Below are 27,653 nucleotides of genomic sequence, written 5' to 3' on the forward strand. Positions count from 1 at the left end.
GCAGATCCATTACCAACCAATTCATTACCCCTCCCTCGAATAGAAATCAAGTCTTACAGATTGAACAGTCGTGCACTGAAGCCAAATTCAAGACTGAAAAATGTCAAAGCCCAGCCTGCCAGCTTAATGAAATGCTGGCACGGAGGGGAGGGGCTGGGCTCAGCCCCGCCCCCAGCAGACCCAGAATGATGCTGTCAGTGACGTCATTCACCCCATCGGGTGTCTGGAGAAGCCTCTGGCCTGGGCTCCGCTGTCTGGTCCATGGGACCAGATCCAAGCCGTCCAGGCCAGCGGGGCAGGTGGGCCTGGCTCCCCGGGCTCTGGGCTGCTCAGAGGGAATCTGGTCAAAGCAGGGGTGAGTCAGGGGCCCACCTCTGGGCCTCTGGCTGGGGGCTCAGCCAAGGCCAGACCTGTAGGAGGACTACATTTCCCAGAGTCCCCCAGGTCCCCCCCAGAGCGAGCCATTGGGAGATTTAAATAGCCCAGGCCCGAGGCAACCAGGCCCCAGCTGTGGACGCGTCTGCCTCCCGGTGGCTCCATTGGCGCTGGCCGACACTGGGGGGCTCGATTGGCTGCCCAGCTGGCACTGACATTCCCCAGGAGCCTGGTGGCAGCCGGAGGTAAACAGCCATGTGCAGGCCTGCTCTCTATATTTAACAGCTGCTGAGGAGCCGGCAGGGAGGCAGAGAGCAGGGGCGGCTCCGGCGTCTTTGGGGGAGAAGGGCCTCGCGGCCAGGCTGGTACCGGCCCTTGCCAGGAGATCGTCAACAATGCCCGCCTCCCAGAGCCGGGCCCGGGCCCGGGACCGCAGCAATGTCCTCAACCGAGCCGAGTTCCTGTCCCTGAACCAGCCCCCCAAGGGGGCCCCGGAGCCCCGCAGCTCGGGCAGGAAGGCCTCGGGCCCCTCGATGCAGCCCCCAGCCCCTGGGGACGGGGCCCGCGAGCGGCGCCAGTCCCAGCAGTTGCCCGAGGAGGACTGCATGCAGCTGAACCCCTCCTTCAAGGGCATCGCCTTCAACTCCCTGCTGGCCATTGACATCTGCATGTCCAAGCGCCTGGGGGTGTGCGCCGGCCGGGCCGCGTCCTGGGCCAGCGCCCGCTCCATGGTCAAGCTCATCGGCATCACGGGCCACGGCGTCCCCTGGATCGGGGGCACCATCCTCTGCCTGGTGAAGAGCAGCACGCTGGCCGGCCAGGAGGTGCTCATGAACCTGCTTCTGGGTGAGTGCCCCTGCCCGTCGTCCACCACCCACCCTGCCAGGCCTTGTGGGGGGAGCTGGACCCGCTCCGCCCCTGCCAGGGCCAGCGGTGCCCCTCAGAACCTGACTGGAACAATCTAATGAGGTTAGCAGGAAGGGTGCCCCAGAAACAGGCAAGCCTCTGGCTTGGGGAAAGAGGGAGCTGAGGATGTCCAGACCATAGCCCCCTGCAAAGTGGGAGCCTTGAGAATGCAGAACCCCAGCGGGAACTTCTAAGGAAGAGCCCTGCCCTGGGCAAAGCACATCGCTGCCCAGAAGCAACTTGGAGGGGGTGCCGGAGGCCTTGAGGGACGTGTCCGGGAGTCTGGCGGGTGCTCTGGAGTGGGGTGACTAACCCTGTCACTCCCATCCCATGGATAGGTCCTTGAGTTCCTAGGCTGCTTGCAGGCAGCAGTTGGGAGCTGCCCACCCTCCCCCATCACCCTGCTTGGCTCAGGGACCCTGAAAGTTCCCCGGGATCCCTGATGGGTGCAGGGGTCCAGTTGGGGCTCCCACCCGCTCAGGGCCTCCTGGAGTGCTTACCTGCCCCTTCCCTTGGTGAGTCGCTGGAGGAGAGGACCTGGGGAGCTTTGGTTTGTTTGCAAAGTCTTTGCCACCAGAGTCTTTCGGTCGAGCACTGCCCCGTGCCAGGTGCCACGTGGGCCCATGTGGAAGGCAGGCCCTCCCCTCTACCCAGGAGGTGATGCCCAGCCCCCATCTGGCCCACCCTCCAGGCGCCTCCAGATCCCCGAGGTGCTCGGGCCCCTCTGCTGCCACCCTCCAAGCTGGGCCATGTTAATCTCCGGGCCCTTCTCAGCATAGCCACCATTTGGGACACAAGTGGGGGGCGAGGGGGCATGGCTCAGGCTACGCCAACACTGACAAGGGGTCCCAGTACCGAAGGGGTGTGGGTTGGACCCCTGAGAACTGCCATCCAGGAGAAGTTACAGTAACTGTGAGTCTTCCCACTTGGGTCTCAGAGCATCTGGGGTGGGTGCTGCTGCTGGGATGTGGGGAGGGCGAAATAGCAGACGTTCGTGCAGGAGATGCCGGGTCTGGTACATCAGTGTTTTCTTGTTCTTATTCCTAAATGATCCGCGTTACTTGCTGTTATTCCCAAATAAGCAGTCACAACATGGCTGCTGCTCTTACCGTTTCCACTTCACAGATGAGGAAACTGAGGCTCCTGTAAATAAAGCAACCTGGCCAAGACTTCAGAACCTGAGATTTGCACCAAGTCCTGCCTGATATCCTGGCCTGTGCTCTTTCTGGGCACCTGGAAAGCCCTGGGCTTGGGATGGAGGGGCAGAGCACGGTGGCCCAGGTGCCAGGCCGGAGGGCTTTGGGGGGCAGTGCAGAACCGTGGTCTTGTCATCTAGTGCCCTTTGAAGCCTCAGACAGAGCGGTGACTCAAGAAAACTGGGAAGGGGGTGCGGTCAGGTTGCCTGGTGTCCAAGGACGAGCGTGGGAAAGTGTCCTTGGGCTTTTCTCTCAACCCCACTCCCTAGACCCACCCGCACGGTCTGTCCGTGTGTAATGTTGGAAGTGGTGAAGCTGTGCTGGTGATTCATTCAGCACTTACTATATGCCTGGTTTTTCATAAACCACATCATCATGTATCATCCTCACCACAACTCCCAGGGAGAAGCTGCTATGCTTCCTGTTTAAAGAGGGAGAAACTGAGGCACACAGAGACGCTTTGCCCTCAACCATGCAGCTAGTTAGTGATGGAGCCAGGACTGGAGCTGACATAACTCTGGCTGGTCGGGACGAGGCTTCTGGCTTTTACCAGCAACCAGATTCTGTGGACACAAAGTTGTTTGTTTCGTAGGACAGAGAGCAGGATTCTAGAAATCTCCCTTCTTGAACAAGAAGGACAGTTGTCTCTCAGTTTTTAAAAACATCATTTAGTGAGCTCCACCTAGATACCAAGTACTATGCTATGGATGTCTTGTATTTTATGATGTTAAAATCTTTTTAATGACCGTATAATGTAAATTTCAATATACCCACTACACAGATGAGTTAACTGAGGCTCAGGGGAGTCGAGGGATTTGTCCAACCCCACATATCTGTAAGTGGTAGACCCAGGAACCAAGACAAGTCCTCTAGGCTGCAAACCCCTTGCCTTCCCACTCACTTTTGGTCTGCAGGCCGTGCAGACCAGTCCACATTGAGGAGATACCTGCAGAGAGGTCTCCCTTTTACCAGCACTTTTGCTGGTGTATCCAGGTACCAAGACCACGGAGGAAAAAAGAGCCCGGCCCAGAGAAACTGCTCAGAGCAGGCGGGGTGGTCTGTAGACCTGCATTCTTGGTGGGGATGTGGACCCAGAAAAGCAGCAAATAACCAAGGTGGGTTGATCCCACGGCTCTGACCTGACCTGCCAAGAGCGGCTGCCCACACTGCCTTCTGCCCAGGGATGACAGACCAACCTTGAGGGAAAAACTGCACGGATCGGTCTATTTTTTAGTCTTTGGGACCCTGGGCATGGGGGCAGGGGCTTTCAACCCTGGAGCTCTGAGATTGGAATGGACTTGTCCTGGTCCTCACTCTGACCCTTACTCACTCTGGTCAAGTCAGTTCCCATCGCTGAGCCTCAGTTTCTTCATCTGTACATGGGACATCAGGCCTGTGGTGGGGATTCAAGAGGAGCTGGCAAACACCAAGGACAGTGGGTGGCAGGTGGACGTGGACACTGCAGGGTCCAGAGGGATGAGGGGCCCAGCCGGGTCCTGCCTGCCTACTCTGAGCACCAGGGATCCAGCAGAATCCTGGGGGCAGAGCCTCCATGGTACCACTGGGACCTGGGCTCTCCTTGGCCCCAAAGGGGAAAACTCAGGAGCCTTGGGAAATGGAGCTCCAGCCACTGGACCCGGGAGAGTCCCAACTGGGCCGGGAGGAAGACCTCCCTTCTGCTCCCTGAAAGCCACCTCCCTTGCCGGGGGCTGTGATGTGTTACACAGACTCTGGAAGCCTCAAAGCCAAAAAGGGTCTTAGCAGCTGACACGGGCTTGGCTCCAGAGTTGGCCAGACCTGGGTGCACATCCCAGCCCTGCTGTGGGAACTGAGCAAGTGACTTGGCCTCTCTGAGCCTCATTTTCCTCATCTGTCTAATGGGTTGCTAGGACACTTCCCTGAAGAATTACACACGGCACACACCCACGCCAGTTAATGCTGTGGAAGGCAATCAGCATCAGCAACCTCATCACTACTGCCATAGTCAAAAGAAGCCCAGGTCCAGGGGCGATCCAGGTCCCCTCCAAGCTCCAGCACCTGTGACGTGACCTGATTCCCCCCTTTGTCCTCTCTCTGCAATGCCCAGCTTGATGATCCCAAAGCGGGCAGGTAATAGGGGACCTGGGCCATTCCTGTTCACCAGACCCATCCTGGTTTCCCCCTGGGCCCATCCTCAGCAGGAAATGGTTTCCATGTCTTATTTCCATGATCTATAAAATAATCCTAATTGAAATGTCCCTGATTATGAAAACTATGTATTCCTTTTTTTCTATGTCATTTTTTATTGTGGGAAAATAGAAATAACCTAGAACTTAACCGTTCCAGCCATTTTTAAGTGTACACCAGTTTGCAGTACAGGCTTCCCAGGCGGCTCAGCGGTGAAGAACCTGCCTGCCAACACAGAGGACTTGGGTTCCGTCCCTGGGTCGGGGAGATCCCCAGGAGAAGGAATATTCTTGCCCTGAGAATGCCATGGACAGAGGAGCCCAGCAGGGCTACAGTCCATAGAGTCAGAGATGACTTAGCGACTAAACAGCAAGAACATTCAGCACATTCACATTGTTGAGCACCCACCACCACCATCTCCAGAACCTGACGATCTTCCCAAACTGAACCTCTATGTCCATAAACACCAACTCCCCAGTCCCCCTGCCCCAGCACCCAGCACCCACACTTTCTGTTTCTATGAATCTGATTCATCTAGGGGCCTCGTGTCGGTGGCACCACACAGCATCTGTCTAGCGTCTGACTTGTTTCCCTAAGTACCCCGTCCACAGGGTGAATCCATACTGTAGCAGATGTCAGCGTCTCCTTCTTTAAGGCTGAATGATGCTCCATGGTGTGGATGGACCACGTTTTGTTTCTCCAACATCTGTTAGTGGATCCTTGGGTTGCTTCTAGCTTCTGGCTATTGTGAATAATGCTGCTCTGAACGCGAGGGTACAAATACCTGTACAAGCGCACGCTTTCGCTTCTTATGGGTGTACACCCAGGATGGAATTGCTGGAACAGATGGTAACCCCAGGTTTAATTTTTGAGGAACCCCCCCCAGGCAGTTTTCCACAGCAGAAGAACTGTTTTACATTCCTGCCACCTGTGCACAAAAGCTCCAATTTCTCCACAAGTGTTCTTGGCCAGCACTTTTTAAAAAAAATAATAGCTGTTTTAATGGGTGTGAAAAGTGGTGTCTCATGGTGGTTTTGATTTGTGCTTCCTTAGTGATAAGTATGGAGAAGGCGATGGCACCCCACTCCAGGCCTCTCGCCTGGAAAATCCCATGGACAGAGGAGCCTGGTAGGCTGCAGTCCATGGGGTCGCTAAGAGTCAGACACGACTGAGCGACTTCACTTTTACTTTTCACTTTCATGCATTGGAGAAGGAAATGGCAACCCACTCCTGCGTTCTTGCCTGGAGAATCCCAGGGACAGGGGAGCCTGGTGGACTGCCGTCTATGGGGTCACACAGAGTAAGACAGGACTGAAGTGACTTAGCAGCAGCAGCAGTGATAAGTGACGTTGAATGCCTTTTCATTATATATCCTTACGATGAGGAAAATTCAAACTAGGACAGATGACAAAGCAAGGGAGGAATTCCTTGGTGGTCCAGTGGTTAAACCTCCAAGCTTCCAGTGCAGGGGGTGAAGGTTCAATCCCTGGTCAGGGAACTAAGATCTTGCATGCCTTGAGGCCAGAAAAAAATTTTTTAGTTAAAAAAAAAAAAAGAATGTCTCCCTTAAGCCCCTTTCTCAGGAATAACCACCGCTGCAGTTTGGGTCATGAGCCTCTGGATGTTTCTCTTTGCTTCTAAAATGACCTCCTGCCGTGTTTTGCCCAGCTTGGCCTCATTCTCATGGCCCTTTCAGGCCTGCTGGGCCACGTACTTCCCATCTAGGCCCCTGAATCCCTTCACATGGAGCATGAGGGGTTCAGAAACCAGAACCAACTCCTTCAGCCTAGCAGCACTCCCCCGCCAACTCCCCACAAGCATCTCACAGCATCCCCTCCTCCCACCCAGCCCCTGCTCACCCACCCCCCAAATAATCTGTTCTGTCAGCTCCCCTACCTCCGGCCCCCAAGCCCCTGCTCTGGGGGACAGCTTAGGTGACAAGCCCTCTGCGAGGCTTGCATAGCCTGTCCCTAGTTGATGGATATTTAGACTGATCCTAAACCCTCACTGTCGGGAGCACTCTGGCTAGAGACGCCAGCTCAGTTCCACAGAGAGAGAACATTCTCCACCCTTCCCGTCTCATCATCTCAGTGCGGCTCAGCTAAAAGGTCCCTCCAGTTGGCCTCTGGCCGCCCCCAGATGGGGTCAGGGCCCCCTTGTAGGGAGGGAGCCACTGGGGGGTCCTCTTCTGTGTCACCCCACTCCCCCAGCCAAGCCTGGTGCCCTTCGACTTCTATCTATACCCATGGTTTTGCTTTCCTTGCACCCAGGCGGTCTTCTGAGATGAATCAAGCCACTTTAATATCTGGGTTCTTCAGGTGAGAATTAGGGAAACCTGCAAAGTTCTAGAACTCGCTTAGAGTCATGCCGGCCAGGGGAGTTAGGGACAGACCGGGCACTCCTGTCAGCCCCCCAACCCTGGGCACTGAGGGCTGGGGCGGGGTGTGTGACTGAAGACAGGGCCACTGTGGTCAGGAGAGATGCCCAATTTGTACACACACACACACACACACACCCACTGCTCACACCAACAGAGCAGAGGTCCCAGTGCCAAATGCCTGGAGTGTTTCTGCCTCTTCTCAGGGTTTCCCTTCCATCAACCTCTCTGTTCACTGCCCACCTCCCCAGAGCTGTGTTCTTCTAGAACAGTGCACTGGTTTTTAAAATAACTGTTGTGTGCGCGTACACATGCCCTAAAACACACAAGGCATAAAATTTGCCATAAGTGTCCAGTTCAATGGCATTAAGTTGTACAACCATGCCCACCACCCATCTCCTGAATTTCTTTCATCTTCCCCAGCTGAAATTCTGCACCCATTAAGCACTAACTCCCCAGCCCCTGGCATCCTCTAATCTACCTTCTCTCTCTATGAATCTGCCCGTCCTAAGGACCTCATGAAAGTGGAATCATGCAGTATTTGTCCTTTTGTAAAAATAACTTTTTAAAAACACACACAGGTCATGCCTCTTCATGGTCAGAAAAAAAATGTTAATGCAGAATTACAGAAAGACAACAAAAATGAGCCTCATCCTCCCACCCAGTGAGAATCACAGTTAGATAACATTTAGTGCGGTGCCTTCCAGACTTTTTTCACCGCGTATAAACACATTTACATCTTAATTTTACAAAAACAGCATTATCCTACTGTAAATCCGGTGTGGTCATTGGCCTTTTCCACTTAAACCCCAGAGCTGTCCTTCCGTGGCTATAAATACACATCTGCTTCATCATTCGCAGCGGCCCCAGAGCGCTCCGTCGTCTAGACTTGGCCGCAGTCTGGCCCATCTGTCTCCGACTCAAGGGCATCGGGTTGGTGCGGGGTTTTCAGCATCATGAAGGATGCTGCAGTGGACATCTTGACCGTGAATCGTGGGGCACATCCCTAACTATTTCCCAGGGAGACAGTCCTACCCATGGAAGGGCTGAGTCAAGGGAGGCCTGCCATAGAGACTTCTGAGTCTGAATCCAAAGCCCTTCAGAAAGTTTAGACCGATTTACACCACCACCACCATCCTAGAACGCTAACCGGGCTGTTTCCCAGGTTCCTAGAGGGAATGGAATGGGAGATCAGAGGCCAGAAGAGTGGGTACCCCTCCTCCCAGCCCCAGGCAGTAAGAGATGTCGGCACTGTCTGTTCCTTGCAGGGTCCACAGCTGCCCCTTCCCCACCCCTCCCCGGCCTGCCCTGCCGCTGAACTGGTCCCATGGTGGGCATCTCAGGGGGAGCAGCCAAACTCGAGGGGCCAGAGGGACCACCCCAGCAGCGCCCCCCCGCCCCTGCCCAACCAGAGTGGGAGAGAAGGTGAGCGCCAAGGCAGGTTCTTGTTGCCTCTGAGGCATTCGCACAGCAGATAATAGTTGTGCTTCCTGCAAGGGGATTTAGGCATCTGAGCCACCCGCCTGGTGAGAGGGGCAGCGAGTGGAGGTTGTTGGTGGGGTCCAGCCCTGCAGACCAGGCAGCCTTTAGAGTAGCTTCTGGAATGACCCCCATTCTATCAATGAAGGGAGGAAGCTCATCGGGGGAGCTGTGCCAAGGTCATGAAATTCACAAGCAGCCGACCTTGAGGCCCACCTCTGATCCTGGAGCCCAGGTGCGCAGCCTCTGCCCTACTTGATGGCGGTGAGCAGAGGCCCAGGGAGGTTAGGCCACCAGCCTGGGTCACACAGCGCTGCAGTTCTGGCCCCTGAACTTGCTGCCAAGCAGACCTGTCCCCACGAGCAGGGGGCCCTGCCTCCCTCCTGGTCCAGAAAGAAATATAGGTCAGGGACCTCGACCGGCCATGTGAGCAGAATTCACGGAACCTTGAGTGACGGAGCCATTTGCTTCTATTTCTGGGCGCCAGAGTATGTGCTGACGTGTTAGAATTAGTCACAAGAGGGCTGGCCATGGCGCTGGGGGAGGGGAAGGCAGCCTGGGAGGGCAATGGGAGGAGCTTGCAGGGGAGGCCCCAGGGCCAGCGGCTCTGCTGGGGAGCCATCCCCCCACAGCCTCCTCTACACCCAACCCTCAAAACCTGGCAGCAGCAATAGTAGGGGGAGAGACCACGGGCTCATCACACCTGTAGAGAAGCCCCCTGTCTAATTTACTGCCCATCTCTGCACCCCACCTGCCCCCAGTCATCTGGTACCCTGCCAGCCTGGTTCACCAGCCCCAGGCCTGGCCCTAGCCTAACATACTCAGGAAGCAGTGGGACCCAGGATCTATAGGTCAAGTGAATGAATGAAGGACCCGGGAAGCCCAGGGAGGAGGGGCAGTTTTCACCTCATTATGGCCTCAAGGGACAGAGCCAGCCCAAAATAGCAGATTTCCAAAGGCCCAGATGTGGGTTTTTCAAATCATGGCACACAGCCAGCCTCAGAAGCCTCTCAGGGGACAGAGGAGGATCCCCCATTTCCAATAGCCCCAGTGACAGCCATGGGGCTACTTCTCTTATCCGTTCATATCCTGAGTCTCTGTTGTTCAGTCGCTCAGGCATGTTGGACTCTTTGTGACCCTGGGCCACAGCATGCCAGGCTTCCCTGTCCTTCACCATCTCCCAGAGTTTGCTCAAACTCATGTCTGATTCTTTGCGACCCTGGACTGCAGCATGCCAGGCTTCCCTGTCCTGCACCATCTCCTAGAGTTGCTCAAATTCGTGTCCATTGAGTTGGTGATGCCATCCAACCCTCTCATCCTGTTTCCCCCTTCTCCTCCTGCCCTCAGACTTTCCCAGCATCAGGGTCCTTTCCAATGAGTTGGCTCTCTGCCGCAGGTGGCCAAAGTATTGGAGCTTCAGCTTCAGCATCAGTCCTTCCAGTGAATATTCAGGGTTGATTTCCTTTAGGATTGACTGGTTTGATCTTGCAATCCAAGGGACTCTTAAGAGTCCTTCAGCACCACAATTTGAAAGCATCAATTTTCTGGCACTCAGCCTTCTTTATGGTCCAGCTCTCACATCCCATTGATTACATGACTACTGGAAAAATCATAGCTTTGTCTTACATTGGGAAAAAATGTTTTGCTGATAAAAAAGTTTGAAAGGTGTGGGTCTAGCTCGATTCCTGGCCCATCGGTCTCGACAGTCCTCGAGGAGAGCTGGGACACCTGGCCTGGGGGCAGCGGGCAGCGAGGCAGAAGCCCACCTGGCCTCCAGCCTCCACATCAGACTGAAGCCCTGAGCCCAGCTCCCCGGTCCCAGACAGCCCGTGGAGAAGCAGATGCTGTCCGTCCCACCTACTTCCTCCTGGAACCCAGAGGCTCCCTCTGGGCACCTCTGCTGCAGTTCACACTCGTCTGGGAAAGCAGATTCCTGCCAGCGAGAATTTGCCAACTTGCTGAGCCCTGGTTTGCAGCTGAGAAACTTGGTCACTAATTAGATAGATGGCCCACATGGCTTAGACGGTAAAGAATCTGCCTGCAATGTAGGAGACCTGTGTTCAGTCCTTGGGTTGGGAAGATCCCCTGGAGAAGGGAATGGCAGCCCACTCCAGTATTCTTGCCTGGAGGATTCCATGGACAGAAGAGCCTGGCAGACTACAGTCCATGGGCTCACAAAGAGTCAGACACAACTCAGTGACTAATACACACACACACACACACACACACCCCACATATTCCTAGTGGCCAGTGTCATGGTTCTGTCTAGGGACCCCATCCTGGTCCACATCAGTCCCACCCCCAAGCCACCAGCCCAGGATGCTGTGACCTTCCTTCAGGTGCTGAGGGTCTTGGAACCTGGGCCAGATCATTTTGACACTGATGGGACCTCAGAGAAGGAAGTCCTTTTGCTGATGCACCTGCTCAATACCACCCAGCCTCCAGGGTCTGAAAGCCTGGCTCAGGCCAGGCTGGGGCTTTGGAGTAACAAGAGCAGTTGTGCCCTCAACCAGCACGTACCGGGCTGTTCTAAGTACTTCGTAGGCACTAGGAGCTCATCTCATCCTGCGAGAACCCTTGTTACAGGTGGGCAGACTGAGGCTCCGACAGGTGAAGGCACTTGTTGAGCCGAGGAGCTGGGACTGGAACCCCACCTGTGACTCTGAAACCTGCAAGTTTAACCCCTTACCTGTGAACTGCCTCCTCCCCAGGTGGCAACAGCCTGTCATGAGGTCGGGGAGCGGTCTTTCCAGACTGGAGAGGACTGGCTGCCTCCTCTTGGCCTGGCCTCGTCCCTTCGCTGCTCCGTTGGGCTCAAGGTCCCCGGGGCTCAGATGCCACCACCTTCCTCCAACTTCCACCTGCCCTTTTGGTCCCCTATGTCCTGCTGGGACTGTGGCCTCCCTGTTGCATGGGCTCCAGATGCTCCCAGCCTCAACCTGGGTTAGCAGCCTGCATACTGGAAGGTCTGAGCTCCTGGGAACAAGTTGCCACGCGGAGGGGGCGGGGCATGCAACAAGGTAGGCTCCCTCTGTTAGACTCCTCCCCCTCTCATGGACCGGCAGCCTCTGCATCCACCACTTCCTGCTTCTGCCCCCTCCCTGGGTGGTCCAGGATGGGCAGATATCAGCTGGCCCTATGGCTAATGAGAGGGGCAGGCCCCAGGGAGGGCAGGGCTTCAAATCCCCCAAGAGCCCAGACTGCAAGCAGCAACCCTGCAAAGGGCAGGGAAAGAGGATTCCTGCTCTGCCCAGGAAGCGCAGTGTTACCCGGGTGCCTGGACTTCCAGCCCAGGGACCACCAGATAAATACCCCGGGACACTCCAGACACTGCAGCTGGCCAGTTTCAAAAGCAGGTTACAGAACGGTGTGTGTGGAGCACGTCACAGCTTTTACTAAATCAAAGCTCTGTAGGTGGAGAGAAGGTTCTGGGATGGTGGCTATCTCTGGGTGGCAGAATTACAGGCGATTTAAAATTTTATTTTGTCTCCTGTTTTGTAAGTTTTCTACAGTGAACATCAATTGTGTCATTTTTTTCCCAAAGATTTTTTTTTCCCGTTTCTGAACAAGAACGATTGCAGGGCAACAATTTCAGTTATCTCCTGCAAAGTTTCCAGGAAAACTGCCAGCGCCAGGCTGCCCTGATCTGTCGTTTGATACTAATCTTCCACTTTTCACTTGCTCCCCCTGTGTGCCAGACACTGGGGGGCACCACCTCATCTGGTCTTCTGGGGAATCCCTGTTTTAGCCCTGAACCTCTTATGTCCCCCAAGCCCTTCCGTCCCAAGCAAACCCAAGACAGGCAGTTGCCCTGCGGGCACCGTGCCAAACCCCTCTGGAGGCAGATGGTTGTGATCTTGCCTTAGAGGTGAGAGAAGTTAGGTGACTTGCCCAAGGTCACAGGAGGCTCCAAGGCTGGGACTCAAATCTGGGTCTCTGGGACACTTGTGAGCCCCCACCTTGGCTGCCTGGGTGAAACAGGGGCCTTGGCTTGGGGCCTTCGTCTAACGGCCCAGAGAGGCAGGGCATCCTCTCCAAGGCCACACAGTGGGGTGCTGGTGGGGGCCGAATGGACAGATTCGTGTCTCCCCTAGGCTCCCCAAATGGGAAAGAGCCCACCCCTCTGCCCCCGGCCAGGACTCAGCTAACACGTGGAGACCTGCCCTTCTGTGTCTGATGCTGGGCAGAAGCCAGTGAACAAAACAGACACGGCTTGGCCCCGTCTCCATGAAGGGATGATGCGAGGCAGGGAGTGAGAGCTGATGAGGAGCTGCTCACCACCCAGAGGGGAAGCACAGTGAGGATGACAGAGAGGAAGTCAGAGGGAGGGGAAAGGGAGCATCCAGAAAGAAAGAGGAGCAGAGTAGGATGCTCAACCTCCGGGGTTCCGTCTCGTCCTTGTAAAGGGAGGGCAACAGGGCTCCGCTGCTGTGGGAAACAGTTTGGTGGCTTCTCAGAAAGTTACACATCGTTACTGCATGATTGGCGGGCTTCCCTGGTGGCTCAGCTGGTAAAGAACCCGCCTGCAATGCGGGAGACCTGGATTCGATCCCCAGGTTGGGAAGATCCCCTGGAGAAGGGAACGGCTACCCACTCCAGTATTCTGGCCTGGAGAATTCCACGGACTGTACAGTCCATGGGGTCACAAAGAGTCGGACACAACTGAGTGACTTTCACTTCACTGCATGATGGAGCAATTCCACCCGTAGGAATGTGCCCCCAAAGAACTGCAAACAGGTTCTCAACCAATCCTCGTCCACAAATGTTCATAGCAGCATTATTCACCACAGCCGAAAGGGGCAGACCACCCAGATGCCACCAACAGATGAATGGATAAAAAAAAATTGTGGCAGGTCCAGACAATGGAATAATAGGCAGCCATAAGAAAGGAGTGGAAGTTTTGATGCCTGCTGCAACATAAATGGGCCTCAAAAACAATACGGTACGGGAAAGAAGCCAGACTCAAAAGGTCTCACATATGAAATGTAGGGAACAGGCAAATCCACAGAGCCGAAGGCAAATCAGGGGTTGCCAGAGGCTGGGGGAGGGCAGATGGGGACCGATGGCTTAATGGGGACTGGGTTTTCTTTTGGGTGATGAAAATGCTTTGGAACTCGATGGAGGAGGGTGTTTGCCCAACATTGTGGATCCACTAGAAGCTGCTGAAATGTACCCTTAAAAATGGTTAATTGTATTAATAGTTAGTGTTGGTTGCTCAGTCATTCCAACTCTTTGCAGTAGCCCACCAGGCTCTTCTGTCCATGGGATTCTCCAGGCAAAAATACTGGAGTGGGTTGCCACTTCCTCCTCCAGGGGATCTTCCCAACCCAGGAATTGAACCCAGATCTCCTGCAATGCAAGGAGATTCTTTAAAGTCCGAGCCACCAGGGAGGCAACTGTACACATGGATCTCACTTCAACTTAGAAAAGATAGGAATGGTGACACCCTGTTCTCAGTACTGGAGGGGACTTCACTGAAGTTCTTAGGGAAAACCCAGCAGCCCAGAGCCCCTTTGGTCAGGATGAGATTCTCCAAGGTGCCCACAGTGGCCCACAAGACCCCTGCTCACCACTTTCTCATTCAGCACCTTTACCTATCCGAACACCCCAGGGAGGGCTTCGCTAGTGGCTCAGTGGGAAAGAATCCACCTGCCAGTGCAGGAGATGCAGGAGACATGGGTTTGATTCCTAGGTTGGGAAGATCCCCTGGAGGAGGGCATGGCAACCCGCCCCGGTGTGCTTGCCTGGAAAATCCCACAGACAGAGGAGCCTGGCGGGCTACAGCCCATGGGGTGGCAAGTGTCAGACACGACTTAGGGACTAAACCACCACTGCCATATCCCAGGGAAGTGTGTTCCAGGGAGAGGGAACAGCACAGGCGAAGGCCCCGAGGTGGATACCTTGCTGGGAGGTCCGAGTGGCCCAAGTGAGGAGGGGGTAGGGTGGGAGGGGGCAGGGTGGCGCTGACGACCTGGGGGGCCCCCCTCTCTCCCTCCTGCAGCCCTGCTCCTAGACATCATGACGGTGGCCGGCGTGCAGAAGCTCATCAAGCGGCGTGGCCCGTTCGAGTCGAGCCCCAGCCTCCTGGACTACCTCACCATGGACGTGTATGCCTTCCCCGCCGGGCACGCCAGCCGCGCGGCCATGGTGTCCAAGTTCTTCCTGAGCCACCTGGTGCTGGCTGTACCGCTGCGCGTCCTGCTGGTGCTCTGGGCCCTGTGCGTGGGGCTGTCGCGGGTCATGATCGGCCGCCACCACATCACCGATGTCCTCTCCGGCTTCGCCATCGGCTACTTCCAGTTCCGCCTGGTTGAGCTGGTGTGGATGTCCTCCAACACCTGCCAGATGCTCATCTCCGCCTGGTGAGCCACCCGTCCGTGGGGTGGCCTGTCGGAGGAAACGGGGCTGGCAAGGGAGGGGGGGAACCGGGCTGCCCCAGCTCATCCCCTCACCCCCATCTTGGTTGGAGGCTGGTGACGTCAGGTCGACCCGCCAGTGACCATCCCATCCCTCCCACTGTGCAGGGCGCCCCCTGCCCCCTTAATCAGACTCTGAGTCCCTCTGTAGACGAGCTGGGGCCCAGCCATGGGGACAGCCCTGCTGGGCTTCTGCTCTGGAGGGTACCAGGCCAGAACCCCGCGGGGGGCCAAGTCTCGTCTTGTCCTTTCATCACCACGACCGTTGAGTTCCTGGCTGTGCCACCTCACTGTAGCACGATGCCTGATGAAATACCCACGGCCCACCGCCCAACACAGGTGCCATCGCCATTAACAGTCACCGACAGCTTACTTAGGGCAGCGCTTTCCAAAGGGTGCCCCACCGGACACCAGCCTGCAAGACGCCTTGGGAGGAAAAATGGTCTTGTGGTCAAACAAATTTGGGAAATGCTGCATACACGCTGGACATCCATGGGGGCGGGGACTGTCATAAAGGCTCTGACAAGTCCTGCAGAAAAGCTTCTTGTCAAACCTTGTTTAATCCCTGTTTCCTAAACTTATTTGACCACAGAACCCTTTTCTCACGGAAGAGCTAGGAACCCTCCAAGGAACTGCATTGCTCCAGGGGCATTTGGGGAGATGCTACGCAGGAGCAGAAGGGCCTGAGGCATGAGCTGGCCTCTCCCGGTGCCGGGCCCCGGAGCCGAGGGAGACCAGGTGTCCGGGCTGTTACCCGCGAAAAGCCTTGGGCGGTGGTGCCGCTTTGGCCTCCAGGGTCCGGACTCTGTGTGACCTAATAGGTCGTGTCCAGGTCAGCCGTGCCGGATGTGCAATTCACATGACAATACAGATGACATGCAGACATCTCGCCTGTGTGGGTGTTTTTCCTTCTCTGATGCAAGTTTCCAGGTGGGAGAGTCCCTGTTAACTTGAGGGTAGGGGAGCCGATTCCTTTACCCCCAGTCAGGCCACAGGGTCAGGTGGTCAGGGAGCAGTGGGCTCCTAGGGCTGAGTTGCCCTTCTCCCTGAGGTCTGTGCTAGGGCTCCCTCCATCCCCAGGCCCTGCACTGGCCACTCTGCCCCAGGGCCTGGTTCTGATCAGTTTGGGAAACCCCCACCTTGGTGCCAAGGGAGATCTCCCCTGGGGGCCAAGACGCCCCCTTACTCCCTGCTGGCCAGAACCCTGCCCCAAGGATGTGGTTGGTACCAGGACAGGGGAGGCAGGACGAGGGAGACATCAGTGCCAACCAACCATGGATTCCTGTTCTGGCTGCCGTTAAGGAAGAGCCGCAGGCAGGCGGCTTAAAACAACCATAGCGTGCTCTCTCTCAGCTCTGGAGGTTAGGAGTCCAAACTCAAGGTGTCAAGAGGGCCACGCTGCCTCTGAGACTCTGGGTAGAATCCTTCCCCACCTCTTCCCTGGCGGCTCAGACCGTAAAGAATCCGCCTGCAATGCAAGAGACTGGGGTTCAATCCCTGGGTCGAGAAGATCCCCTGGAGAAAGGAATGGCTACCCACTCCAGTATTCTTGCCTGGAAAAGTCCATGGACAGAGAAGCCTGGCGGGCTACAGTCTGTGGGGTGGCAAAGAGTCAGACACAACTCAGCGACTAACCCTTCACTTTCACCTCTTCCGGTTTCTGGTGGTGGCTACTCACTCCAACCCATGCCTCTGTCATTTCGGGGCATTCTGCCCTCGTCTGTTGTCCATCTTCTCTTCCTATTGGACTAGGGCCCACCCCACTCAGAATGGCCTCATCCTAACTTACATCTTAATCACGTCTGCAAAGGCCCTTTCCAGACATGGTCACGTCCATATGTGCTGGGAGTCAGGATTGCAATATCTCAGGAAGACACAATTGAACCATAAGAGGCAGGATCCTCTGGGGGAGAGACACCTTCCTCTCCCTGCCGCCCCGCTGAGAGTGGACAGAGATGTGGCCCAAGCCCACCTAAGGGACCGGCTGCTGATGATGAAGGGCAGGGTCTCCCGGGCCCAGAGCACCACCCCCTCTGCTAGGCCCAGCCCTCCAGCCTGAATACCTTCTTCTCCAGATCCTACACCCTCAGGGGTCACGGTCCCCCAGGGCCAATCCCCTGAAGGCAGGCCCCAAGCTGCCCCTGCTCACCCTCCCAAGGCTTCTCTCTGGAGCCTCCTTTTCATCCAGACCTGCTGGGGGTGCAAGAGCTCTGCCCTAGTCTCTGCCCCTAGTCTCTGCCCTAAAGGAGCTCAGGGAGGCCAGACTCGGCCGGCCACCATGATATCCTTGTTGTTGTTCAGTGGCTCAGTGGTGTCCGACCCTCTGCCATCCCATGGACTACAGCATGCCAGCCTCCCCTGTCCTCCACTATCTCCCAGAGTTTGCTCAAACTCATGTTCATTGAGCCAGTGATGCCATCCAACCATCTCATCCTCTTATGTCCCCTTCTCCTCCTCAGTCTTTCCCAGCATCAGGGTCCTTTCCAATGAGTCGACTCTTCATATCAGGTGGCCAAGTATTGGAGCTTCAGCTTCAGCATCAGTCCTTCCAATGAGTATTCAGGGTTGATTTCCTTTAAGATTGCCTGGTTTGACTCTCGAGAGTCTTCTCCAACACTGCAATTCAAAAGCATCATTCTTCAGCGCTTAGCCTTCTTTATGGTCCAACTCTCACATACATACATGACTACTATGATGAAGACCCTCAACTTCCAATCTTGAATGCTGGCTGATCCGGGGTCTTCAAAATACATTCTGCATGCTCCCACAGACTCTCCTGGGGGGGCGCGTCCATGCGATGCTGAGCAGAAGGGGTGAGGATGGCTTCCTTTGCCCCTCGCCCCCACCCTCGGGAACCGGGGAGCCTGTCAATGGGGCGAATCTGGCTCCAGCTTTGGACAGGGGACACACTCCCGCTGTGCAAGGCCCACGCCTCCAATGGGCCCCGAGGGCCTCTGCCTCTGCAGGGGTGGGTGGTGGCCTTTAGAGTCTTTAGGATGAGGAAGGGTTTTCTGAAGAACGGAGGGCTCTCAGCAGACCCCCTAAGCTCAGGGTGGGTATTAGAATCCAAGTGCCTAAAAAAAAAAAAAAAAAAAAGAATCCGAGTGCCTAACAGACAGTTAGGAGGATAATCTCCCTGGAGAGGCAGTGGGCAGCTTGCCCAGGAGAAACATCCTGTCCTGCAAAGTGTTAGCCGCACCGGGGGCTCGGGCCAGAGCCAGCGCTGACACAGCGGTCACCTCTCCGAGCCTGGTGTCCTGAACTACCAGACAGGGCTGACAGGGGTCCCTGTGGGGTCGTGTGTGACTCAGGGGTGCTCCCCGCAGAGGGGCACCTGGTGCAGGGTCCACCCCGCCATCCCGGAAGGATCCTGCCGGCCGGGGGGAGCCCGCAGGAGCAGAGCCGGGGATGAGGGGCAGGGAGGGGCCTAGTGACTCCTTCAGGAACACCCCATTCCTGGAGAGACGCGAGTGCTCACTCACCTATGGTTAACGCACTTCCGTGATGGAAGCCAACAGCCGTTCTCACTTTCTTATGGTGAATTATAATATTTGGTTCTTAATGGTAAGCCCATTCTGCATACCTGGGATAAACCCCATGTGGGGTTACCCTAAGTGAAGTGAAGTGAGGTGAAGTGAAGTCGCTCAGTCGTGGCCGACTCTTTACAACCCCATGGACTACAGCTTATCAGGCTCCTCCGTCCATGGGAGTTTCCAGGCAAGAGTACTGGAGTAGGTTGCCATTTCCTTCTCCAGGGGATCTTCCCTACCCAGGGATCGAACCCAGGTCTCCCGCATTGTGGGCGAACACTTTATCCTCTAAGTCACCAGGGAAGCCCTAACCTTTTCTAAATATCACCGCCTTGGGGCTTCCCTGGTGGTCCACTGGTTAAGGCTTCACCTTCCAATCCAGGGGCTGCAGCTTTGATCCCTGGTGGAGGAGCTAAGATGCCACATACCTTGGGGCTAAAGAAACCAAAACATAAAGCAGAAACAATGTTGTAGCAAATTCAATAAAGACTTTAAAAATGGTCCACATCAAAAAAAAAATCTTAAAAAAATAAATATCACTGCATGGGATTAGATAAAGATTCTGTTGGGACGTCCCTGGTGGTCCAGTGGTTAAGGCTCCATACTCCCACTGTAGGGGACACAGGTTTGACTCCTGGGGCGGGGAGGGGTGAGAGCTAAGATCCCACATAGCGAAAAAAAAGAATTTGTTAAAAATCTCTGTCCACAGGGGATGTTCGCGTTGTCTCCTTGATTTGTTCGTGTCCACTTTGGTACCAGGGTGAAGTTTGTATCGAGTCGGTGTTATCTCTTTTCACTCCTCTGTATCTGTCCCTCCTTCCTAACCTCTCAGAGATCAGCCTGTCCGTGGAACTGGCATTCAAGCTCGTGACTTGGGGTGAGGCGAGGAGGGGGTTTATGGCTTCCTAAGTCCTTCACCTGCCTCATCTCACTGATTCATCTCACTGATTCCTCATCATGACCTTGTCCCTACTTCACAAGTGAGGAGACTGAGGCTCAGAGAGGGAAAGTCATTTCTCCAAGATCACTCAGCTAGGATTTGGCTGAGTCAGGATCAGAACCCAGGACCCAGTGGCCTAGGAGCAGAGAATCCTCTGGAAAACAGAAACACAGGGCACCCCACCAACCTTGGAGTGAGGCTCGGACTGCTGAAGTGGTGGGCACAGGGGTGGGATGGCTTTTATCACTCTTTTTAAATATATATATTTATTTTTATTTATTTGGCTGCACCAGGTCTCAGTCAACACACAGGATCTAGTTTCCTGACCAGGGATTGAACCTACGCCCTCTGCATGGGGAACTTGGAGCCTTAGCCACTAGACCACCAAGAAAGTCCCCTGCTTTTTTCTTTTTGTAACAGAGAATCCAGTTCCACTGTGCCGGATGGCCGCTGGTGCTGTCTGAGCTTGCCCTTGGCCAGACTCTGTGGGTCCCGTCCAGACTGGATGTTGGGTAAGACGGGAACAAGGTCCACCGGCCCCGGTGTAGCCGCAAAGCTCAGCCTCAGTGTGTCCTCCCCACTTCCTCACTCCGACCCACGCCCGCCCCCAGCCCTGTGGGCCTCCACCTGCCCCTCCCAGAGCCCAGAGTCAGTCCTGAACTTGCCCAGCGCTCTCCTGCCTCCTGGCATCACCCCAGCTGTCATGGGCAATGTGACCACTTCCCAGAACACAGAAGTTCACCTGGGTTTCTTTCGTCAAGGTCACTGGGGTAGTGAGCCAAGGGGAGCTGGGGGACAGGCTGGGGGTGGTCTGGGAAGGGTGATCTTGAGGAAGGAGTGCACACATGGGAGTCAGACCCTAAGGGCCCTAAGTCATTGAGCCCTTCTGAGCCTCAGTTTCCCCCTCCCTAAAATGGGGATAATGCTACCTTGCATAAAGCTGGAGCATCCAGAGCTGTGTGGCCCAGGCGGGCACACTGAAGGGTCAAGAAAGGAAGACAGAGCTTCTTGGGCTGCACACCCTCCCAAGAACCATGTGTCCCTGCTGGGCACTCAGGCACAGGGCAGGGTACTCTGGGGATCAGATGGACTGGAACTGAGAGACGGGCACCTATCCATGTCACGGCGGACCCAGTGGCTTCTTTTCACAGATGGGGGCACTAAGGCCCAGGAGGGGTGTCCGGCCCACACCAAGTATGCAGGCACTATGCAGCCTGCCCTGAACCCCACCACCCACCTCACGCTCCCCGGCTTCAGGCTGTCAGCGGGCGAAGGGCGTGTGAACTGACCCCTCCCACCCTGAGTCTGTCTCGTTTCTCCTCCAGGCTGCCCAAAACCTCCTTCCAACAGAGCTGGGATTTAGGACCAAGGAGGTCACCCCTGCTGACTCTGCATCTTGGTAGGGTCTCTATTGGATTCCTAGTTGTAAAATAAAGAACAGTAAGTTGGGGCTCTGAAGACCCCTGGCAGCTATGGCCTGGCGATGGCGGGCTGGCCTGGGAAAAACCCACTGCCAAGAACACACTATTGTGGTGTTAACAGACTGAATTGTGCCCCCTCCCCGCAATTCATACATCAAAAGCTTAACCCCCAGGACCTCAGAATGTGATTCTATTTGAAGACAGGACCTTTAAAGAGGCAATTAACTTAAAATGAGGTCATTAGGATGGGCCCTTGTCCAATAGCACAGGTGTCCTTATAAGAAGGAAAGTTGGACATGCAGAGGGACGACCCTGTGAAGACACAGGGAGAGCACAGCCCTCCACAAGCCAAGGAGAAAGCAAGACTGTTAGTTGCTCAGTCGTATCCAACTCTTTGGGACCTGTGGACTGTAGCCCACCAGGCTCCTCTGTCCATGGGATTTCCCAGGCCAGAATATTGGAGTGGGTTGCCATTCCCTTACTCCAGGGGATCTTCCTGACCCAGGGATCGAACCCTGGTCTCCTGCATTGCAGGCAGACTCTTTATCATCTGAGCCACCAGGGAGGGGCCTCCATCATGGACTTCCAGCCTCCAGGAAATTGAGGGAAAGCATTTCTGTGGTTACAGCACCCAGTCTGCGGCCCCTTCTGGTGGCAGCCCTGGTTTATCAGGTCAGCTGGCCATCACCTATGACCACAGGAAGAGCAAGCCTCGGGGGAGAATGGGACACAGGTCAGGTGAGTTGGGGACCGGGTGCGACAGGCTGCTTCTGGGCGACATGGGGAGACCACTGAACTAGGAGCTGCCCTGGGGGCGGCTCCTCCCAAGACACCGTCATCTTGTCCTGAGCCCCTGCCAGGGGGAGCCACTTCCGGGCTGAGGCAATTGGTCCAGTTCAAAGTCCCCAGGTCCCAGCCCCTGCCCTGCCTGGGGAAAGCTCCAGAAGGGGCAGGAGAAGGGGACGGCAGGAGCTCAAAAAATGCATGAGCTCCAGGATCAGCCCCCATCTGGCTCTAGGGAGAGACAGAACATCTGGCCGCAGCGCTGGGCCTGGCATTTATGTAACCCGCGTGCAGACACACGTGGCTCGCCAGGCAGGCGGGCGAGGCTGGGCCTGGGCCCGGGCCGCGCTCCATCTGACTTTCCCCTTAGGAAAGGGTCCTCGTAGGGAGAGAGCTGTCGTGAGCCTGCGACGACACCAGGCTGGCATGAGCTGACAGCCAGGGAGCCCTCCCCATGCATCCCAGCCCCCAGCCCCAGCTCGGACACACACGCACGTTCACACAGACACGTGGGCAGACTGGCTGGCCTCCACGTTCTCACATGTACAATTACGTGTGGGAGATCTCCAAGCCTCCTTTCAGTTCTAATGTTCTGTAATGTGCGTGTCTGTGGACACTCCCACATCGGACACTTCATGTGCTTGGGTGTCACACATGTGCATGCAAAACAGGAAAACACACACATGATCATCTTTGCACACAGATACATTTATACATTCACTTCCATATCCCAAACATTTCACAGTCGTGCGCTGGCTCAAAGACACAGTGAAATCTCTCTACACCTGTCTTCTGGTGTGCATGCACCTTGGTGACGATGTACACACCTGGCCTTGCATATGTTTATACACACACGTGTGTGCTCTTGCAGGATGTACACACTTAACCACATCTAATTTCTCTGCATGTCCATTGTTGACAGGTATCAGGCTCACCAGATTAAACAAATAAAAATAAAGGCTCAGGGACTTCCCCAGTGGTCCAGCAGTTAAGAATCTGCCATCCAATGCAGGAGACACAGGTTCAATCCCTGGTCAAGGAACTAAGATCCCGCATGCTGCAGGGCAACTAAGCCCAGACACCGCAATGAAGGACCCCATGTGTGCCAACAAAGATTGCCATGTGCTGCGACTAGGGCCCAGTGCAGGCAAACACATTAAAAATAGGAATAAATTCTATTAAATCTTTAAAAAAAATTTTTAATAGAGGATTCAATCTTTGGGATATAGTGATACTCAAAAACTGTGCGTTTATCTGACATATGTAACCAAGGTGTCTATTTTATCTGGCAACCCAACCCTAATATGTAGTATAGATTCACACACACACACATACACATGAATTCATGAGGCCATCATGAGGCCCAGTCCAGGACATGCTGTTTCCCTGGGAGACCTTCTAAGACCTTCTCTGAGTCTGGTCATTAGAGCCCAGCTCTGGCCTCAGCAGAGCTCCAGGTCCCCAGTTACGGCTTTCAACAACCTAGCCCAGGACCCGGCTTGCTAGTGGGAAGAGGCAGGACTTCCAGCAGGAGCAGCGCGCCAGCGGGGGCGGCTTGCTGGGACCCTGGGAAAGCTCCTCTCACCAACAGCCCAGCTGTGAGATCTGGCAGCAGCGGCCAAGCCCTGGGAACCCCACCCTAGCCTGGTTATCGTAGGGCCAGGACTTGAGGAGGGATGTCCAGCCAGGGTCGGATATGCAACGTGAGGCCCTGAGGCCGGCTTGGCTGCTGCTCCATTCTGGGGCTGCTTCTACTGCTGGGAGACGAGACAGGGCAAGGGAGTCTTGAAATCCTGTTTCCTCCGCTTAAGTCCTTCGGCCAGAAAGGTCTGTAGAGGGACAGGATCAGGCAAGACCCTAGGAGGGGCTTAGCTCAGGGAGAGGGGGTCCCGGGGGAAAGACCCAGACCTGCCCCTCCCCACATGACCTGGCCGGCCTCCCCGCCCGCTCCCAGACAAGAGAGGAATTCTCATCCTGAGCCCGGGGCCGGCAGATGTGTGATGAGTCTCCCGAGAGCCTCACAAAGAACAGGATGAATTTTTCTAAGGAAGTATCTGGTTATCTTGTTTTTTTGGTTACATAAGAAAACATTTTCATTATTTCATGGAAAACCAAAAGCAAAAAAAATTTTTTTTTCTTTTTCCTTGCAGACATTTTTCTCCACCTTCCTAAAAACAGTGATGTGATTTTGACCCAAAAGTCATTGCACGCCTTAGCTTTGTGACCTGCTTTTATCCTGTATAATGTATTGTGAACCACCTTTCTGCATCAATAATTCAACATCTCCATCTTGACAGAGCAGCCTCCAGTGATTCCTTGTATGGAAGAGACTCTCTCTCTCTTTTTTTTTTCCCGATATTTAGATGGCTACCAGTTTGTTTGTTTTTAATTGCAGTGAAATTCACATAATATAAGATTAACCAGTTTAAAGGGTACAATTTGGTGGCGTTTCGCACATTCATCAGGTCGTGCAACCACCACCTAGTCCCAAAATATTTTCATCACCCAAAAGGAAGCCCAGGAGGGCTGTTTGTCCTCGCCCTCCCTCCCCCCAGCCCCTGGAAGACACGGTCTGTTCTCTGTCTCCATGGATTTGCCTGTTCTGGGCAATTCGCATGAATGGAACCATAGACTATGCAAGTTCTTGTGTCTGGCTTCTTTCGATTAGCATAACGTCTTCAAGGTTCACTTATGCTGTGGTAGATATCAGTACTTCATTACTTTTTATGACTGAATAATATTCTAATGAGGCTTCCCTGGTGGCTCAGTGCAATGCAGGAGACTCGGGTTCCATCCCTGGGTTGAGAAGATTCCCTGGAGGAGGAAACGGCAACCCATTCCAATATTCTTATCTAGAAACACTCATGGACAAAGGAGCCTGGCAGGCTACAGTCCATGGGGTCACAGAAGAGTCAGACGTGACTGAGCAACTAAACAACAATACTCCATTGTGTGGACGGACCACAGTTCGGCTGTCCACTCCTCCCCTGATGGACGTCTGTGTGTTTGCATCTTTTGGTTGTTGATTATTTTATTTACTGCTGCCCAAGTGTCATAGCGTCGGACACGACTGAGCGACTTCACTTGCACTTTTCACTTTCATGCCTTGGAGAAGGAAACGGCAACCCACTCCAGTGTTCTTGCCTGGAGAATCCCAGGGACGGGGGAGCCTGGTGGGCTGCCGTCCATGGGGTCGCACAGAGTCGGACACGACTGAAGCGACTTAGCAGCAGCAGCAGCAGGTGTCATAGCTTTATAAGCCCTGATATCAGATGGGATACATTCCTGTCTGTATTCCTCCTCTCCTGGAGTAGCACAATCCTTTGCTCACTCATATTAAACTTTAGAATCACTGGTCAAATTGAACCTGGGTCTCTCGCATTGCAGGCCGACTCTTTACAGACTGAGCCACCAGGGAAGGCTCAAATTCTACAAAAGCCCCCATTAAGACTTCAATTGGAATTGCATTGAGTCCACAGATCAATCTGTGGAGAATTGTCATTTTTATGCTAACTGGCCCTCCTGTCCTTAAGCATGGGTTATCTGTCCTTTTAAGCCTCAACTTATTTTCATGGACTAGTATAATTTTCTGCCTAATTCTTACCTTTATTTCATTAGACGTATTCTTGCATCTGAGTGCTCAATTGCTCAGTTGTGTCCAGCTCTTTGTGACCGCATGGACTATTATATCCCACCAGGCTCCTCTGCCCCTGGATTTTTCAGGCAAGAATTCTGGAATCAGCTGCTGTTTCTTCCTCTAGGGGATCTTCCCAACCCAGGGATTGAACTTTCATCTCCTGCATTGGCAGGTGGACACTTTACCACTATACCACCTGGGAAGCCCTTAGACTTATTCTTGGATACTTAAAAATTTTGCACTCTTAGGACTGGCCCCACCCCCTTTTTTAAAGTACATTTTCCAGAGTCCTAGTATCTAGAAATGCAGTTATATTTTGTGTATTGTTCTTGTATCTAGGTGTCTTGCTAAACTCCTTTTTGGTTTCCTATGTCGTTGAGCATATCTGAAGATAATGTGTTTTGTTTTCTCTTTCCCAACCTTTGTGTTTTTTAATGAATTTTTTACAGTCTTATTGTTAAGGGAGGATTTCCAATGCTCATTGTTGAACAAGAGCAATAATGGGAAGCATAACGTTTCTTTTCTGTCTTTGGCCTCACCATGCTGCATGTGGGATCTTAGTTCCCCGACCTGAAATCAAATCCACGCCCCCTGCAGTGGAAGCACAGAATCCTAACTGCTGGATTGCCAAGGAAGTCTGAAACATAATGTTTCTTATGTCTAATCTCAGAGGGAATGTTGCTAATGTTTACCCATTTATCAGCCAAGGAAATTCCCTTCTATTTCTGATTTACTGAGAAGTTTCCTACCACGAATTTATGCTGAACTTTTGAAAATACTTCTTCAGCATCTATTAAAATGATCCTGTAGTTGTTTCCTCCTTTAATCAGTTAATGTGTTAAATGCCATTGATTTCTCTAGCATTAAACCATCCCTTGTAATCTTGGCATAAAGCTCATTCCATCATGTGTATTACACTTTTTTATACACTATTGTATTCAGCCTACTAATGTTTTAAGTAGTATTTTTTTAACATTTACTTTTGTACTGGAATATAGCCGACAGCAAGGAGATCCAACCGGTCCATCCTAAAGGAAACCAGTCCTGAATATTCACTGGAAGAACTGATGCTGAAGTTGAAACTCCAATACCTTGGCCACCTGATGCAAACAGCTGATTCATTTGGAAAGACCCTGAAGCTGGGAAAGACTGAGGGCAGGAGAAGAGGGGGACGACAGAGGATGAGATGGTTGGATGGCATCACCGACTCAATGGACATGAGTTTGAGTAAGCTTCGGGAGTTGGTGATGGTCAGGGAGGCCTGGAGTGCTGCAGTCCATGGGTCACAAAGAGTCGGACACGACTGAGCGACTGAACTGAACTGATAGCCGATTCACAATGCTGCGATAGTTTCTGGTGGACAGTGAAGGGACTCACCCATGCATATACATGTGTCCATTCCCCTGAATTCCCCGCCCGTCCAGGCTGCATATAGCATTGATCAGAGTTCCCTGACTATACAGCAGGTCCTTGTTGGTTATCCATTTCAAATACAGCCATGTGCACATGTCTATCCCAAACTCCCTATCCTTTCACCCCATCCCCCCCCCAGCAGCCATAAGTTCATTCTCTAGGTCTATGTGTCTGCTTCTCTTTTGTAAATAAGTCCATTTGAACCATATCTTTTTAGATGCCATGTACAAGGATGTCATATGATATGTCTGCTTCTCTGTCTGACTTGACTTCACTGAGTATGACAATGTTCATTGCAACACTGTTTACAATAGCCAAGACATAGAAAAAAACCTAGATGTCCATCAACAGAGGAATGGATTAAGTAGATGAGGAACATATATATGATGGAATATTGCTCAGCCATCAAAAAGAATGAAATAATACCATTTGCAGCAGCATGGACTGACCTAGAGATTTAGTACTTTTATCCTTATGTTTTTGAGTGACATGTGTCCCTAATTTTTCTTTATTGTACTGTTCTTGTCTGGTTTCATGATCCAGATTATATCAGCCTGGTGGAGTGAATCACCCTCATTTATTTCCTGGGAAACCTGGTGTGGTATTAGAAGGATCTGTTCCTTAGATATTCGCTAGAACTCACCTACAAATCATCAACTCCTGGTGTTTTCTCTCTCTCTTTTACTCCTTAATACTTAAAAGGATATTTAATTCTTTTTCATAGTTCTGTTTGGGGCTTCCCTAGTGGCTCAGTGGTAAAGAATCTGCCTGGCAGTGCGGGAGACACAGGTTTGATCCCTGGTCGGGGAGGATCCCACTTGCCGCAGAGCCACTGATACTGACCCGGCGTGCTCTAGGGCCGGTGCTCCGAAACAAAAAAAGCCACCACGGCGAGAAGCCCTTGAACCAAGAGAGAGAAACCTGAGCAACAGTGAAGACCCAGCATGGAACAATAACAAAATAACAAATTTTATTAAACAAAAGTAACAAAATAAACAAAGTACTTTAAACATA

General features: G+C 53.6%; 1 protein-coding gene across 7 annotated transcripts; it reads left to right on the plus strand.

Moving 5' to 3' along the window:
* The first annotated feature begins 219 nt into the window (after window positions 1–219).
* On the plus strand, window positions 220–27,653 carry PLPP7 (phospholipid phosphatase 7 (inactive)). Of its 7 annotated transcripts, none has more exons than XM_044926456.2 (4): window positions 220–1,221; window positions 14,501–14,861; window positions 21,435–21,544; window positions 26,225–26,281. In XM_044926456.2, exons 1-4 carry the CDS (start codon window positions 771–773, stop codon window positions 26,272–26,274), a joined length of 972 nt encoding a protein of 323 aa, XP_044782391.2. In that variant the 5' UTR covers window positions 220–770; the 3' UTR covers window positions 26,275–26,281. The 7 variants fall into 7 exon arrangements, with proteins under 7 accessions (XP_044782391.2, XP_006045948.3, XP_044782392.2 ...); XM_006045886.4 differs by lacking the exon at window positions 26,225–26,281 and adding an exon at window positions 23,740–24,372; XM_044926457.2 differs by lacking the exons at window positions 21,435–21,544; window positions 26,225–26,281 and adding an exon at window positions 27,497–27,653.

The sequence above is a fragment of the Bubalus bubalis genome, chromosome 12 (assembly GCF_019923935.1).
Source record: "Bubalus bubalis isolate 160015118507 breed Murrah chromosome 12, NDDB_SH_1, whole genome shotgun sequence".
NCBI classification, from domain to species: Eukaryota; Metazoa; Chordata; class Mammalia; order Artiodactyla; family Bovidae; genus Bubalus; species Bubalus bubalis.